The following is an 18800-nucleotide window of genomic DNA, read 5'->3' as shown; positions in this document are numbered from 1 at the left end:
CTTTCCTGTGTAACTCTTTGTGTGTGAAGGGTTGGAGGTGGGGGAAGCAGGGAGGGGAAGATGTCTGAAACAGACCACCCAGTCAGTCCATTTTAGAACTTCAAAATCAGGGGAATAGGATCTAAAACATTTCCTATTTTGGCTACTAGCCAACTAACCTAAAGTCTGTTCAGCTAGTTATTCTCTATGTGCAGACAGTAAAATACCCATAATGTGTGAGGATGAGACAACTTTAAAATGGCTACAAATCTCCCTCCACACCCCTCCATTTTTTAGTTGAAAAGGCGCCTTAAGTACACTGGATCCCGCGGCTTAAGCTCTGCAACCTCCTCTGTGTCAAGCACTTGGGGAAGCCCCCAGCCTAGGATGGTACCTCATCTTTCACAGAGCAAGACTCAAGAATTTCCTTTGTCTGGAGGCATTTCTAAGGAGCCTTTGCAAACCACCATGGTCACACCTGCTAACAGTCCTTAAGAAGGTAGAATTCATCTAGTTTCAGACTGACATTTCAGATCAAACCAAATTCTAGTTTCCTAGTCTCTTAAAGAAGAGAAACTAGCTCCATTGCACTGCTGAAAATTCATCAGTTGGAATTTAATTATAAAGATCTGGAAACCAGAAAGCATTTAGGTTTTAATGTCTCCCTGAGTTGGGACCTTTACATATTTTGGAATATTGATCATAACTGTTACTGCTGCTATTTTGGTGGTCATTCTACTGTGTCTGTCCCTGCGGGGTTTTTTTTTTTTTTTTTTTTTTTTGAAGGAACACTGCAGAGAGGAACTGTTGCTAGGTAATTGTAAAAGAAAGTCATGCCAATTATGAAATATTGATAAATTGCATTTACAAGTCAATGGTGCTAAAATGCTCCTTCTTTCCCAGTAAAACATAAACTAAGGTTTCATTGCCTCCAAAATTTTTTAAATCACCCAACTAAATGACACATTAATCAAAACAGTTCCTAAAACAAGCAGTCTATCCAGCAGTGACAATTTTTGCAGTTTGGATTTATTAATTTTATTTTCCCTTCCCAGTAAATATAAATATTACAGTACAATATTGTAATATATCTACTATACATGTGAGGAGGTAGTAAAAACAATTTAAAACATTAAACAAGAAGGCCCACAATTTTTAAAGAGAATATTGTCAGATAAAAAAATGTTTACCAAAAAGAGAAAAAGATATTTACAGTTTTGTTTTCTTAGCCCCAAATTACAAAATAAATCCTACACATAAATATTTTTTTCAGATGGAGTCTCACACTGTCACCCAGGATGGAGTGCAGTGGCGCGATCCTGGCTCACTGCAACCTCCTCCTCCTGGGTTGAAACTATGAACCTGCCTCAGCCTCCCGAGTAGCTGGGATTACATGTGTCTGCTACCACGCCCAGCTAATTTATTTTTATTTTAATTTTATTTTTAGTAGGGACTGGGTTTCACCTTGTTGGCCAGACTGGTCTTGAACTCCTGACTTCAAGTGATCTGCCTGCGCTGGCCTCCCCAAGTGCCAGTTTTCACAGGCATGAGCCACTGTACCCAGCCCTACACATAAATCTTAAGTCAGGAAGTCAGTAGCATTAAAATTTATTTTGTAAACACTAAATATTCAATAAGTTAAATAATAATGAATGAAATACCAATAATTGTGGATGAGGAGAAGTACATTCCTTGTTCACCTGGTAACATTTAACAATGATACTTCTTTGAACAATTCAGGATGGGAATGACGTAAATGAAGACGGTGAACATGAAAGCTAGATTCAAATAATATTCCAGGGTGATTTTCTAATTGGCAGGTAGAGCTGAAAATTTTCAAAATCTGGGGCAAGCATCATGATTAATGGGCTTCCACTGCTTGCAAAGATCCATCTGAGGGTTGATGCCACCGACATATGTGCAATGACCAGATAAATGAGGAGGAACAAACACGATTAAACCTACAGGAAATCATCTAAATACCAACTCTGATTTCTTATTATAAATATCACATTTTAAAAACCACTAAGATGAAGTTATTATTAGCAAGCTGTGCAGGTGACGAGAAATAGCAAATAGAAGGGAAAAATAACTAGGGGAATACAGCTTTTCTCTCTGGCAAGGGAGCCCCACATTTTCTTTTTTTAGTTAAGGGTACTTTCACGGATAACAGTGAGACCCAGTGGTGGGGGGGCGGGGGTGTGTTTTCAGAGTGCCAACGCTGGCCTACACTGTTGCCTCAGACACTGACTCACTGCAGCCCTACAGAAACGTGTCTTGAATTAAGTAAGAAGGCTATCACATGAGCTTTACCCTCATTAATGACTGACCTGACGCACCACAGAATGCAAGCTTTGGAGGACTGTTCGCAGGCCCTGTGAATATCAGGTAGGCACGTCAAATGCTCTGTCCCATAAACACGTTTAAAGTAACCAAAGTATATCATGGGAATTCACAAAGGTTGTTTAAATGGATGTTCTAAGTCACAGTCCAACAAATAAAGCTTAAAACCTTTAGGAGCTCTAGAAAAGCCAGAGAGGGGGTTTCAGCAATATACCAAAGGATTAAATAAATGATATCAATCAGAGCCAGGAACTTTGTCAGAACCACATTCCCTATGGTAATCAAGCATCATGCATAAACTAAAACGGTGATATTTTAAACATCTGACCACACCTGCTCATTGAAGTGGAGGGAGAGCAGGAAGGGAAGAGGGACAACCTGATGTTCTGTTGCCTTTAGTACCTAGCCATCAGCTGTGGTTTCCTAGACCTACTAGTTATATCTGTTAACCTCTGTCCATGTGTCTGAGTTCAGACTTCGTTCACACCCAAATAAGGTTTTCAGCTTTCCCAGAGTGTTTTGTTTTGTTTATTTCTTAAAATCTCTAGGTAAATCAAAAGTGAACAGATACTCCAAAATATTTGGGAATAATGACAATATATTCATTTACTTATTAATTTTATTCGTTAAGCAAATAAGTACTAGGAATTCACTAAGTTCAAGGCACAGATCTAGGAACTGTGAAGGATTTTTTAAACAGAAATTTGTCATAAATCCTACCCTTAATCAGCTCACGGTTTGTAAGTTTGGTTTGTGCCAAGGAAAAACTCAGCTAAAATTAAAGACATCTAGGAGGAGTCTCTTCTTTCCAGAATCACCTTCTTGAGCACTCATTCTGAAGGTTTCAGCAACTCTGAATCCTTTCTGCAATTCCCTGGTTCTCAAACTCACTCACAGGAGATGAACAGATTGTGAGGATAAAACAAAACAGGAAAACAGACGTGGTACCATGGGGATTGTAGGGGAACCTAAGTCTGACATTTCAGAGCAGGGTAAGTACCCACATAAGATGTCTCTAAAAGTCTTGGCATATTTCTGACACCATCTCCTTCCACTCCAAGGCTCCCAGCTTTGGACCTCTTGAATACACATACTCGTTGTAAATATGACAAGCTTTAACTGGAAAGTAGTAACAGTAATTTTTTTTTTTTTTTTTTTTTGGGACAGAGTATTGCTCCCTTGCCAGGTGTCAGGCTGTAGTGCAGTGGTGCGATCTTGGCTCACTGCAACCTCCGCCTCCTAGGTTCAGGCAATTCTCCTGCTTCAGCCTCCCGAGTAGCTGGGACTACAGGTGCGCGCCACCATGCCCAGCTAATTTTTGTATTTTTAGTAGATACACGGTTTCACCATGTTGGCTAGGATGGTCTCCTTCTCTTGACCTCATAATCTGCCCTCCTGGGCCTCCCAAAGTGCTGGGATTACAGGCGTGAGCCACTGCGCCTGGTCAGTAATCTTTTTTTTTGAGTCCTTACTGCGAACCAGGCAGAATGCTATTTTGTATGCATAGTCTCAGTTTAACACTCACGAGATAGATCCTTTTAGTTTTTTTCATTTCTTTTCTTTTCAGATGGAGTCTTTCTCTGTCATCCAGGCTGGAGTGTAGTGGTGCCATCTTGGCTCACTAAAACTTCTGCTGCCCGGGTTCAAAATATTCTCCTGCCTCAGCCTCCCAAGGAGTGGTATTACAGGCGTGTGCCACTATGCCTGGCTAATTTTTGTATTTTTAGTAGAGATGGGCACCATGTTGGCCAGGCTGGTTTTGAACTCCTGACCTGAAGTGATCCACCCACTTCGGCCTCCCAAAGTGCTGGGATTAAGGGTGTGAGCCACTGTACCTGGCCTCCTTTTAGTATTTCTGTTTTACTGGTAAGAAAGCTGAGATTAGGGCGTACCTTACGCAGTCACTCAGCTATTACTTAATTTGAACTCAGGTCTGTTTGACTTCAGAGGCAGAGTTATTACCCACTCTATTATACCAATTTTGAATTTCAAAGACTCTGATATTTTATCTCTGGGCTTCAGATAATTCCATCAAAATTCCCATCTAATGCTCTAATTGGACAAAGATTTGTTTTCTTTTACAAGTTGAGTCTTAAGGGAGTACAAGTAAAGAAAGCAAAAATTCCACAGAAAAAAACAGACCAGTTGGACGGGGAAGAAACAGCTGCATCCACTTTAGGTAAAGTTACATGGCCCAGTTTACGATTTTGGATGAAACAGCGTGTTACCATTTGTCTATTCGTTCTCCATGGTTTACTAGGGAAATACCATTCGTTTCCCATTACCTTTCTCAAGAGTTAGGATAAAAAGAATATTATTTTCCTTCGCATATATACATACATATATACACATACATATACATATATTTACACACATATACATATACGTGAAGTAATGAGTTCCCATCTTATTTGAAGAATCAAGTCTGTTACTTCTTCAATCAGCAAGATTCCGAAATTTCTTAGAACTTTGTTGATACACCTAAGAGAGTTCCCTCTTTCAAAACAGAACACACAAAAACCTCTCAGGAATTCATGCTCATATCCTGAGTTAATGAAAAAGAGGGAACATTCTCTTGATCAACCTAACACCAGAGAGTAGAACCTTATCTAATGCATGTAAATACCAAGCCCTGAATCTTCACTTATTCCTTTTGGGATGACAGGTCTTGAAGGAAGAGATAAAAATCATTTTTTCTTCCACTAACTTCATCTGAGATTGACAAGAGGCAGAAAACTGAGTAGGCTGATAATTCTTCAACTGGGGCTAAAATAAAAGCAGCTTCTACTACTTTTTCTTTGAAACAAATTGAAAACGGAAAGGAATTTATTACTTTATCTCCTATATATTAATTCTTTCTTTCTTTGAACTCACATGAGTTCCCCAAAATGATAGCGTAAATCCTTGAGGTAGCATCAAGTGATCTGAGGTTAAAAGTGAACTTGGCTAGTATCTCCCTGCCTTTGGCCGAAAAATCCAGGCTCAATCCTGGTTGCTTTCTGGAATGGGAAACACACAATATTGGGATTGCAGGCGGCTCCAGAAAGGCATGCCAGGCCTCTCATGCTCTCAATTTATATTTGCATGTGAACAGCTTGTTGGCCATTTTATGAAGACAGATGAATCGCAGGCCTGCTAGAGGGGCGGCCAGACCTAAATACGCGAACTACACACCCCTACGGTCCACACATTTTTGAAAATGAAAATAAAATGATACCTCTGGAGACATCTTTAGGGATATTATGCACAAATACAATATGTAGAAAGAAGTGAAACTCTGAAGGCATCACCTACAAGTCAAGTGGAAAATAAAGAATCAAACTAGTCTATAAATACCACTCTTTAAAATGTCAACAAAAAATAAGATGTAGCTGTATATGACACTAAAAACAAACCTCTAGAGTTCTTTTTTTTTTTTTACTGCCTGCTTTAAAAAGACAACTTTGATAAAGAAAATATCACCAAAATACCAGGATGAGGAGAGGAATAGCCAAGCAGTCTGTATTTAATGCTAGAAGCCAGCAATATAATCAACATTTCTCAGGGTAGGAAATAAAACATATTCTGAAAAATTAGTGATAGGATATCTAATGTAGTAAACTTGATCCTTCATCCCACAATACCAACATAATTCCATTTGCCTATCTTTTCAAAAGATCGGATGGAGATCAACATGGAACAATGTACATGACAACAAAAGGAAGAGATTCAAGCAGTGGGTCATTCAAAGTGGGTGAAAAACAAATATGGTAGGATTATATTGACAGGAAAAATAATGAGTCATAATGAACCACAGCTGACATTTTTAAAGCATAAACTCTATGAATGATACTATGATAAACACATTACACATATTATCTTATTTAATTCTTCAACAGGCAGGTAATATTATTACCCTGTTTTTGAGGAATAAATCAATACTCTGAGAGGTTAAATAACCTATTCAGTATCACACAGGTAAGAAATAGTAGAAGCAGAATTTGAATGCAGGTCTGACACCACATTCAACAAAGTGTCCCCTCCACTACCCCCCAACCCACCCAACAAAGACAAGAGTCTTGCTCTGTCACCCAGAGTTGGTACAATGATACAATCTCAGCTCACTGCCACCTCTGCCTCCCGGGTTCAAGCAATTCTCCTGCCTCAGCCTCCCAAGTAGCTGGGATTACAGGTGTGCACCACCATGCCTGACTAATTTTTGTATTTTTAATAGAGATGGGGTTTCACCATGTTGGCCAGGCTGGTCTCAAACTCCTGACCTCGTGATCCACCCTCCTTGGCCTCCCAAAGTGCTGGGATAACAAGTGTGAGCCACCCACAGGTGTGGGCCCAGCCCACAGCCTGAGTTTATTTTTTTATTTTTTTATCACAATGGCATATTCTCCCCATAGCCCCTTCAAGGTAAAGTGTTCCATCTGAGTCCTCAGTGCTATCAGCAAAGAACATTTTGGAATTCGATGAGATGATATCTGTGAAATTATCTACGTATATGATAGTTACTGCTAGTTCATGTCTCTGTTTGTATTAAAACCTATAGTTTTATTCAATCTAAAATTCCAATCCATGACAATCTTTTTCATACTTACAGTGCCACAAATTCAGCATTTTACCAGATACTATGATATTCATATAGAATGTGTGTGTTCTATTTTAATATAGATATTTATGCAACTGTGGAATTTAATGCTGTCCTGTATCCTATTTTATTTTAGACAATTTAAAGTAGAAAAATCCTTCAAAGGCATAGAGTTTTTTTTTTTTATTTTTATTTTTTTATTTTTATTTTTAAATTAAAGCAATTGGCAAAGGGTTGAGCTCCCAAAAGGTCTAGCTTGTGAATGATCTTAAATCACTAGTGAAGATGATCATGGGCATTCGCCACATTAAAGAACTAAAATGAAATGAAAAAGCCATGATTCCTCACTTAATGCTATTTTTAAAAAACTGATTTGGTAAATTAACTCCACTTCTCATAGTTTAAATGGGTAATCAACTTCCTTGGGAATTAAGGTTCTCATGGGCACCCTAACAGTGTTTGGAGCCAGGGGGTCCTGAGGCTGCTGGGGTGATCCAGAGGACAAGAAGTTGCCCTGTTAAAAGTAATCTTCTTGAGTTTTTCCGCATCCTTGCAATTGTTACTACTATGGGCTACTTCTAGGGTAGGCCCCCAAATCCTTGCCCTTAAGTCAGCTTGCTGGCTGCTGTGGACTCTGAATGCAGCAGCTAGAGTCTCAAGCTAAACTTACCATTTTCTGGCTGGTCCTTAATGTCAGCGTCACTTGGCTGGCTGGGACTTTCAGATTGACTTGAATCTGAAAAACATAAAAATACAGCCAAAAATTACAGGGTCTGCAAGGGAAAGTGGATCAGAGGTGCCAGACTTTCTCAAAAGGTTCAACCTATAAACTAGGAATGGGAACGTTACAGAAATGACATGAGACATGAAGAAAAGAAAACATGGAAAAAGAAAAGAAAGAGAGGAAAATGCAGCAGCAGCCTGTGCCTTTAGAAAGGGCTCCGGTTTGCTGACACCTATGGTGGCGTTAGCTTTTGCCAGATCACAACTTGAAGCTCTTCAGTAACCGTTCTCTTAAGAGACCATTTCCAAACTGCTCTTCTCCACTATTTATACACTTGAGTCTGATAAAGACTTCATCCTTCATTACACACATCTGAAGCTTGATTCAGAACATAATAAAGTGTCAAAACATATTTTGAAGCTGGTATATAAAAGCAACCCAAACAACAGTAACAAGTTCTGTTGATATTTAGCTCTGCATTCCAGCAACAGACTAGGCAGACTAACACCATTAAATACTAGAGTCCTAATATTCCAGCACATTTTCTTGAAATAACTGCATAACTCAAAGAAGTCTTTCTGAAGTACGAGTTTCCCCTGCTTTATAAGAATTCTTTTTCTCTTGCACTGATGTATTTGGGAGATCCTAAAAGGGCCTGTTGGCAAAAACAGATTTTTGCACGCCTTTATAGAATTAAACTTTGTTTAATTTAAAAAACATCATCATATTTTCAAACTAAAAAAAAGAGTTCAATTAACTTCATTTCTAAATGAAATAATTAAAAATTAAAGTCAATTTTTAAATTAGATAAAATTAACTTAGATCAAAAGAAATTCACAAAATTAGAAACAAGCATATTTATGGTACTTTTTTGGGGAGAGGAGAGAAAAACACAGGCAAAATGTTTCAAGGGGAAAAATTCTGACATAAAAATAAAGTGTTTTCTGAGACTTGAAGTAATTTGCAACATTGTTTAAAAGCAAACAAAAAAAAATTTTTTTTTTTTTTTAAAAAAAAACCTCTGTAATCTGTGGAAAACTTGAATCCTAACTTCACCTTGACTTCACAGGTTTAGAATTAGCTGTTTGAAATTTGACCACATTTCTGCAAGTTTAATGTAAGGTCAAAAGGTCACGACACTTAACTGCGATTAAACTGAAAATATTACTTCCACAGCAACTGAGTTATAGCATCACCCTTCTCCTTCTTGGAGATACTGCAGAAAGAAGTAGCACTACTAGTGACCTTAGGTCTAGAAATGCTAATTTATTACTTTAAAAGACTCCCTGCTTTTAAGCAAATGAAGATTTTAATTACAAGAATGTGCTATAGCGAAAATATCTATTTTAAAATTTTCAAACAATCTTAATCTGGTGACTATAGCAAAATTTCTCTGTCGATTCAAAGGTTTAAATAACAAAAGATGCTAAAAAGTGAATTTTTATTTGAGTCTGGCAAAGTGACAGCTTTTATCGTTCTGTAACAATTGCCACAGAGAAGACACAAACAAAATGTACTATTACATGCCAAAAACCTTTAGAGAAATCCTTCAGAATAAGCTACAAAAACACAAAACCTGCACTAAAAATTAGAAATGCAAACAACTTTATATTGACCAATATTTAAAATTTTAACTATATAAATTAATATTACATTTATAACAAACAATTTAAAAATACAGCATGACTACCTTCTTTTTCTTCTAGGGAAAGAACCTATAATTTTGCCATCAGAAATTACACGTTAAATATTTTAAGTAGTAATTCAGTATGTTTTAGGAGAAAGACATACCTCTATTATTTTTATTCTGGAAACTCTTAAACCATTAATTTTCATAATTAAAATGAAAGCAAAATATCTACTTTTGTTTTAGGGAAAATTAGAATTCTTGATTATGTCTCAAAACAGATATATAACATTTGGCCAAACATAACATTTTCTTTGGAAATACACTAGCAAACATACATCTCTATCCATGTATTACTTCTACGTGTAATATCTTTATCACGTCTCTATGAATAAATGGAAAATAGTTTTATCTAAATTAATTTAGATATACAATAGCCAATTACGTTGATATTAAGGCAAAAAGGAATCAGGGAAGACCCTAAAATTTTTTTAAAATAGTCTGAAAATGGACATCTTTCTTCTTTTCACTTTTCATTTATACTTGGTTTGCCATCTACCTTTACAGAACTATAGCATAATAATAAAAAAACATGAACAGCAATAAAAGATGAATAGTAGGTATGTTCAAAGAAAGTTTAAAATTCCAAGCCACAGAAAAATAAGCAAACCAGCAGCAAAGGAGTGAGTGGTAAGAAAATGCTCAGAGTTGGTCTGCAAGGGGCCGCGGCGTTCTCATGAAAGCTCAGATACAAACACTGGAGAAGGCATCTAGCCAAACTGAAAACGGAATTTAATTTTTCTAGTTTGACTCAAAAGCTGGAGACACTGCTATCCATCTGAGGACTGCATACTAAAATGCACCATCCTGCTAAGGGGCAGGCAAAGCCAAAGACCTACATGAAAATGTAAATGATCTCAAAACTTCAATCATTATTTTCTACCCTGGGCCGTTCAATACCATTCTCTTTTTCAGCCAAGAAGGAGCAAAACTACCCGGTGCTAGTGCTATTCTCTGCTGAGGACGCACGGACCCTCTTTCTGGTATTGCAAAAGGTCACTGATGCTGTTAAGTGTGGAGCCAACCAGATGACCAGAATTACAAATTAATTCCTACCATGCATAATTAATACAAACGAAAGATCTCTTCCTCAAACATTTGCATTAAAACAGTATCCAGAAGGTTAACAATTCATTTGCTTTTCTCCTTCATATACTCCATAGACACCTGTCAGAAGCCAAGGTAACTTTGTGTCTTAACTCTTTTGGATAAATATCACATGGTTGACTGATTTGTACCACCTGAAATAATTCGGAGCCCCAGAAAACAAACCCAACTGCACAGAACTGGATGTTCTTCTTGTATCTGAGTCTCCCATACCAGTGACTTTCTCTGAGCGACTAGTGGAAAGCCAGATTTGTATATTACAATGAAGAGAATATTACTTACATACACTGTGTGTAAAGGATGGGATTGGAAGTGCTCTTGTGAGGAAGTACATTAGGGTTATCAATTTTTTTCCCCATCTAGGGATTTGCTTTATGTTTAAGGAAACTTAGACTTCAGCCTAACCTTGAAAAGCAATGTTTCTTTGGGTTTTTTAAAAATTTATGAGCAGAAATTTAAACCTAAAATAGACAAGGTTTGCATATGGGAGGCTAGGTTAAGACCTCTTAATTGAACTGGTAGTCATCCATCTATGCAGTTTTATGGCGCCTATAGCTATATAACTGGAGTACTCAGACAAAGATAGTTCACTGTCAACATAATCACTAGGGAAAGGAATAAAATAAATCCTAATGCCTATATATTAGTCTCTGCTTCCAAATGCCTGTACAATGCAAGAATGGAAACCTTGTACTGGATTTGCCGCATGTATACATATGTGGCTCCTCAAACCTCAGGTTGGCTCCCCTTCAGAATGAAACTTCAGTAGTCCTTTGGGGGAAGGTGAGGAATGATCGAAATACGTTACCATGGTTAAACTAATGAGACAAAAATATAGATATCCCTTCCATGTATTTTATGTTCTCTAGGCAAGAAACAAAGGTAGAATAATGCTACGTCCTCCCTGTCTTTCACCTACTTGGTCCTCTCCAGCCCATTTTTCATTGCATTTGTAGCCCTGTGTGATTAATATTATGCTACACTAAGGTGAGTTTAAACCATCTCCTAAAAATGTCAGCTTCTAAAGAAAAGAGTTCCTTCCTACTCATCTCTTATCCCCGGTACTTCCCACAGGGTGCCTGGCCCAGCCAAGGAGTTCAATAACTGCTGAACTGAAGAGATGAATTTTCAATTGTTGTTCAGCTTTCTAATACTGAACCACTGTCAGTGACTGAAAAATATACTAAGCTTACACCTGAAAGGGGAGTGGGACTTCTAAGATGAGAAAGGAGGGCAAAAGAGTCCTTTATCTCTGCTTGATGCCTTGCTTCTTGAGGCCTGGCAAGGGAATATAAGGCATATCCCTCTGGTTTGTGAGTGATTTGGAAATCTTGCATAGTGTTTAGAAGTCGCAGACAATCACCTCCTACGATCTACCGGCCCACGCAGCACAGAGGCTGAGCTCAAGGCTGTATCTGACGCATAGGAGGCTCTCCAGAAATGTACACAGGTTAAAATGACGAATGATGGGGGAATATTTCACACATTTAAAAATTACAAAGATTAGAGAAACCCACCATATTCTGGTGTCTGTAGACTGCCTCAAAATCCTCACGACTGCTGTTGTGAACTGCTTGATAAAGGAAAAGCAGATACGCTAGTGAAGAACCCTTCCCGCCCCAAAACTCATCAACGTAATTCCTAGTCCATCAACATGACAGCAACAAAAGTCTATGGACCACAAAAGCACAAATTCTGGTTCCACTAGAAAAATAACATAGCCTAAGTTTCAACCTCCCTTGGCCAAAGATGAAATCTGAAGAGCCTTTGTTAGAATTTTATGTCCAGTCTTAAACCTCCCAAAGTAAAAGACGGTATGAAGAAACCAGAAGGCACCCAAACCCCAAAATACTAGTGAAAGATATAAAGTGAAAATTCCACTCTCAGAGTTGCTTGTAGCATAAAAACGAAAAGGCCCAAGACATGATTGAATACCTTCCTGCAAATAAATGAAGAGTTAGGGACATTTCTGAGGTAAAAGAAAGTAAGGAATAAGGGTGATTACACTCTGAGTATAATGAACAGTCATTGTCTACAATTGCAGACCTTAAAAATGTTCAAAATTTAAATTTTAGTTTCTTAGGGTTTGGGGAGATGAGTAATCTGCAAAAGAGTCAGGCCAAAGAATTCATTTTTCTATATCAATAAGGTTATAATAGAAAAATAATTCTGTTCTTCTAAGTGGCATAATTTAAAAAATTACTCTATTTTGATCAACGTGTATCCTAACAGTTTATTACAGTAACGAAATCCTGCAAATCCAATAGCTATAATAGTCACATTTTGCTTATTAGACTCACAGCTGCAGTTATAAAAGAAATTATTATTGTAATACTTTATATATTTAGGAAAATTATCTATTTTTTTCCAGCATGACCATGACCTTCAAGACTGAAATATGAGGAAAATATTTGAAGAACCTTATTTGAGAATGTAGAATGTCAGCGTACAGGTGTACATATGTATATACAATTTGTAGCTAAAGGGTAAACATTGTTGAATACAACACCTTCAGCTAAATATAATATTATCCATCACGGTCTGGTTAAGAACAAACAGAAATCTGTAACACCATTACTAAATCTGGACCACCGAAAATATGCAATTATTATTAGCATTTCCAGAGAATGAATAAAATCTTTTAAGCTCAGTGAATAACCAAACTAATATTTAAGGTCAATTAATGTACACAACTATGGCCCGCTTAATGAAAAATTAACATACAGTAACCTAGTTTCTAAAACAGATAAATTATGAGGTGAGTCATACCACAAAAGTTTTCTTATGCTTTAAAAACAGAAATACTCTGTGGTTCTTTAAATGGGGGAATCTTATCATTACTAAATTTTAAATACAAAATTTGATCTTTATAACTTTCCCAGCAAGCTAGAATTGAGTGTTAGTCTAGATACATGTACATAGTAACTGCAGTAATTAAAGTATGGAGAGTATTTCATCAAAGGGAGATGGGGAGCTGTGGCGGGGTGCAGAGGAACCCCTAGTTCCAAAAGGACCAGGCTAGTTTGCACACATTGGTCCTCATCTCCTCTACTCCCGATTCGGACAGGGAGCAAGTCTGTGTTCCTGCAGCAGCCACTTGGAAGGGCTCCACCAGACCACCCCGGGGGCTGCCAGCTGCTCTGGAGATCCACCCCCAAGTCACTCCCGTGTACCGCACTGTCAAGGCCTACTTAAGACAGTTGTATAATCTAGGTTACTAGCATTTTCTTTCTCAAAACTTTTCTTTTTGTAATGCCTTTCTGGCCATGAGTTTGTGAAATATTAAATTTACAGAAATTCAGTTTTTCTGGTATTTCATTAATGCTGGTGTTCCAGGGCCCATCTGTTTAGTCGGTACTGTGTATGATGATAAGACTGTTTAAGTTGAAGAGTGAGTCAACTGCCTTATCACCTACTCATCAATGTGTTATTTTTCTACGTGCACGAGGAGGTTGCAGAATGATACACAGTTCTGACATGTTGAGAAAAAAAATGAAATGGCATAACTATTGTTGTGTTATGACAGTGAGAGGAGGATCATTTCTAAGCTTTAAAAATGACAAATTCAGTCACTTTGAAAGTAATGACAAAATGACTCAATCATTAAACCTTCAATCTTCCCATGAGGCTGAATTTCAAGTAATGATCAGCTTTTTCAGTAACGTTATAAATGAAGTCAATGGTAAGAAGCTGGTGATTATAAAAGACAGACAAACATGATACTTTGACTAAGTTTATAACTTCTCACATTTTCTTTGACAAGACCCTTTGACTAAACTAAACTAAAATGTCTAGGCAATCATTCTGAATTTGTTTTCCCAATAAGAGGTGCTGTGTTCACGGTGGTACCTGCTGATTAATTCAGAACTCAAGCTATTGAGTCCACCTGACCACCTACCCACTCCCATGTAAACAAAAACCGAGTTAAAAAGCCACCCCTGTAACATCATTGCATTGCAGAATTGTGCTTGATTTCCCTGTTTAGTCACTTTTTTCACAATTAGAATTAATCATAACACTAGGTTCTTGGAATTCAACAGAATGATATATACTTGAAGATCACCCACACAGCCATCTATACCACTTAATGTAGAAAATTTCCCTGTATTCTTTCATACTATAAAAATAAATGTTTCAAATGAAAACGAAGCATAATTGAGTTATAATCTATATACATTATTTTCATGTACCTGGGTGTCTGCACAAAATTTTATTGAAATAATAATATGCCCTCTATCAAATGTAAACATGCTATTTAAGTTCAAATCACACTTTAATACTTCAGTACTAACTTTCTTGCCTTCATATTCCACTACTAAAAGGAGTATGAAGTGGTAGAAAGACGGTGTCCTAAAAATCTCAGCTATATAATTTAACTGTGCCGGATCTCAGTTTCTTCATCTGTAAAATGGAGACACTACTGATCATTTTGCCTAACCTAACAGGATTGTTGTGTGATTCAAATAAAATAATGCAATAAAGCTTGGTTTTGAAACTCATAAAGGCCCCCCCAAATGTACATTTACGTCGGCTATACAAATATTCACATCCCAACAAGTTTTTTTGTTTCTTTGTAAAAATCAGCCCCAACCGCCACATGATGTGATTCTAGACTAAAACATCAGGAGCACAGACCTGGTTTTAAAGAACAGGTTCTTAATTCTCATACACTGGGAAAGAGATTATCTTTGAATTTAATGGAAATGGAAATCTCAGCTTGCCGTTGTTTATTCCAGACAGACATTTGTGTGTTAAGTCTGTTTATCAGGCAACACTTTGTCTAAGCCAGGAAGTAGTCAGTCTTTGTAACAAGATGTATGCAAATGAATTTCCCATGAGTCTCTGCAGCAAATTGTAGCAGAGAAAAAATAATTCCTTGTTACTTTACCAGCAAGAAGCTACCTCAAAAGTAGACTAGAGACAGAGAACTATGAGCTAGACTATGCTGATGAGTTTAAATGAGTCCTAAACATGTGCTCACAGTCTGTTGCTCTTTATTCTAAGCAGACTTGGTGCATTACATCTGTTTATCAGACAACACTGTCTGGATATTCAGGCTTTGGAACCTGTGTGAAAATGAACAGTGACCATAATCCCATGAAATAACCTGTCGGTGGCAAAACTCCAAAACTCCTTCACTTTAAGAATCCTTACCAACAGAAGTACCCACAAAACCTTGGAAACTTAAAACAAAATACATCCAGCTCTAACTCTTTTGTCACCTTCTATTATAAATAACTTTTATACATGCATTGGCTTCCCTAATGGTAATGACAGATTCATACCAGAATGGTGAATTTCTTCATGCAAATTAGACTGATCAATAAAATATTACCCAACAACAAATGTCTTAAGAATCAAAACACAGCTTTTAAAATAAAGTACTTTTCTATCATAAAAATATTTATTCTTTAATTTTTGAGATTAAAGTATTTGTCCCAAATCTTTTTTAATCCTAATATAACCAATTCTATTTTTTTAAAAAATCTATACGTGAAGAGTTGAACAGTGTATTCATTTTCTTTCTGTTTTTCTTGTTGGTTTTCTACAGGGTTTGAAAATCTTACCGAAGGAATCGAATTGGTTTAGCTTGTCTTCCTAGACAAAATAAAGACTTTAGGACTCTACTTGTTTGTATTCTCCTCAGTGGCGCTGTATGCATCAGCAGCTAAAAACAAAGAAACTTTTTAGCTGCTCAGACAAAATGCAGAAGCTTCCCAAACAACGAGGCAAGGGAGGGGGCACGGGTTCAGGGGAGGGTGGGGGTGGAGAAGTGTGCAGAGAGTCTGACAGTCCATTCAATATAGGGATGATGGCTATAATGCATCCAGGGTCCCCTTGCTAATTAAATATGCATTGGCACAGTTTTGATCGATGCAAGCCATGGATCAGATGACACACCTGCAAAATCTTGAGCCCAGAGCTCCCAGGAAAAGGGAAAATACAGTCTTGTCTCCTTATCTTTGTTTTCAAAGGCTCTCAATTTCTGTGCTTAGATATCTAATTTAATTCTCTCACCCCTCAGCAAACTGGATTAGGGAAGTCAATACTGCCTTTGTGCATCGACAGGAAAACACAGCTTTCCTTTTATTCAATTTAGCTATGACCTTTAGACAAAGATAATGACAACTGTCTAAAAGTAAGGTTAAGGCCTCGAGAAGAAGACCCTCAGAACTCAGGCTTCCTAGAAATTCTGGATGACAAGGTGGGAGGGCTTTACTGTGACATGTCCCTTCCTGGTGAGGAAAAAAGAAAGGAAGCGAATTAAGAACTGGTGTGGGGTGTGGGGGCAGGGGAATAGAGAGGCAGGAAGATAACATGGTAGAAGAGATTTGAAACCACAGAATAAAGGACTGAAGTCTGAAAAAAATCAACTGGGTCTTGTCATATCCATAATCAGAAAATAATTCTGTGAAAGGATAGGAGGAAGAATGGCACAGTAACAATTTGCCTAAAAAAAATACAGAAGCCTTAATGAGAAGCTTGAAGATTCTGTGGTTGGGTAAATCAGGAATTTCTTTTCCCCTTGAAGCATTTGAGAAAACTATGGAGTTTTGCCACAGACAGGTTATTTCAGTGTGTTGGTGAATCCCACTGCTGAGGAAAGCTATAACTAGAGATTCTAGACAAGTCTGGGATTCTGCAGTCATAGCAATATTCATACCACTACTCCTACCCAAAGGGAAATGATACTGGATCATTCTCCTCTGAAACAACACAGGTCCTTTTTTTTGATTTCCTTGTCTTTGGGTCTTTCCATCTCATTCATTCATTCATTCATTCATTCATTTGCTTGGCATCTACTATGATGCCTTTCACCCTGTATGCCTGGAGGTACAAAATGAAAAAAGGCAAGGTCCCATCCCTTAAAAAGCTTCTTCCTAATCAGGATAAAGATTCTGTGACATCCCCTATTGACGAAATCCTATCTCCTGGTGAAACTAGAGTAGAGCAACAAGTTGCTGTGTACAATCATAATTGCTTTTATTCTTTTACTATTAGCAGCAATCAATATCACTAAATGTACCCTTGGAACGATTTACAGCAGCTCTGATACTAACCGGCGGTAGCAGTGGTTGGGGTTAGCTTTTCTAGGGAGATAAAGGGCGGTTTAGGCAGAATCTTTTTTTAAGTGAAATGTTAAGCTATTACTGAACAACCAGCATTGCTGGAAATGCTGTAAAGTTTCAATTTTTTTTTTTTGAGATGGAGTCTCCCTCTGTCACCCAGGAGGAAGTTCAATGGCGAAATGTCTTCAATGGCATTCACTGCAACCTCTGCCTCCTGAGTTAAGTGATTCTCCTCCTCAGCCTCCCGAGTAGCTGGGATTACAGGCGCCCACCACCACGCCCAGCGAATTTTTGTATTTTTTAGTAGAGACAGGGTTGCACCATGTTGGTCAGGCTGGTCTCGAACGCCTGACCTCAGATGATCCACCGACCTCAGCCTCCCAAAGTGCTAGAATTACACGTGTGAGCCACCACACACAGCCTAAAGTATAAAAAAAAATTTTTTTTTAAATCAGACTTTTCTCCTTAGAAACAATTTCATAGATAGCACAGAATGTTATTCTGAATCAGGCCTGGTATCCTCTTTTTAACAGAAATGACAGTTCTAGCAGAAGTAGCTATGGTATAGCAAAAAAAGGCAAAAGGCACTATAAAAGAAACCTGGGTTTCAGTCCCTTCTTGGCTATTTATATTAGCTCTGAGGAACTGGGCAAGCCCCTTTACCTCCCTGAACCTCCACTGACAACTCATTCCAAATACCTGACTCTAGAGACTACCAGGACTGAATGGCATGATTTACAGTGCCTTGTAAATTATGAGTGGCTATAATTCTCTAACTGTTCACTGCTTGGAAGCAGGTTTTCTAAAGTATATAGACTGGTTAAAGCATCACATTATTTAATTTTCTGTCTCATTTTTTACTGGCAGATAGCACCATGCCTGGAACATACAGATACTAATACATGTTTGTTGAAATGGAATTTAAATACCAAGATGAAAAAATAGCTCTTTCAGGCCAGGCACGGTGGCTCATGCATGCCTGTAATCCCAGCACTTTGGGAGGCCAAGGAGGGTGTATCACCTGAGGTCAGGAGTTCGAGATCAGGCTGGCCAATATGAAGAAATCCCATCCCTACCAAAAATACAAAAATTAGCCAGGGGTGGTGGTGCATGCCTGTAATCCCAGCTACTCAGGAGGCCAAGGCAGGAGAATCGCTTGATCCCACCTGGAAGGATGGCTTAAACCCAGGAGGTGGAGACTGCAGTGAGTCGAGATCATGCCACTGCACTTCAGCCTGGGCCACAGAGCAAGACTTTATCTCAAAAAAAGTAAATAATAAATAAATAAATAAATAAATAGCTCTTTCAGAGCCA

General features: G+C 37.9%; 1 protein-coding gene across 4 annotated transcripts in view; it reads right to left on the bottom strand.

Moving 5' to 3' along the window:
* Positions 1–18800, bottom strand: part of NFIA (nuclear factor I A) — a 388188-nt gene that overhangs the window by 178657 nt on the left and 190731 nt on the right. For all 4 annotated transcript variants that reach the window (XM_074380913.1, XM_074380912.1, XM_039473584.2 and 1 more), the window contains exon 3: positions 7569–7634. In XM_074380913.1, the coding sequence (XP_074237014.1) occupies positions 7569–7634 (66 nt within the window). The remainder of the gene's footprint in view (positions 1–7568; positions 7635–18800) is intronic.

Source organism: Saimiri boliviensis, chromosome 11 (assembly GCF_048565385.1).
Source record: "Saimiri boliviensis isolate mSaiBol1 chromosome 11, mSaiBol1.pri, whole genome shotgun sequence".
NCBI lineage: Eukaryota > Metazoa > Chordata > Mammalia > Primates > Cebidae > Saimiri > Saimiri boliviensis.
Note: the sequence above shows the minus strand (reverse complement) of the source record. Positions and strands in the feature narration are given on the sequence as shown.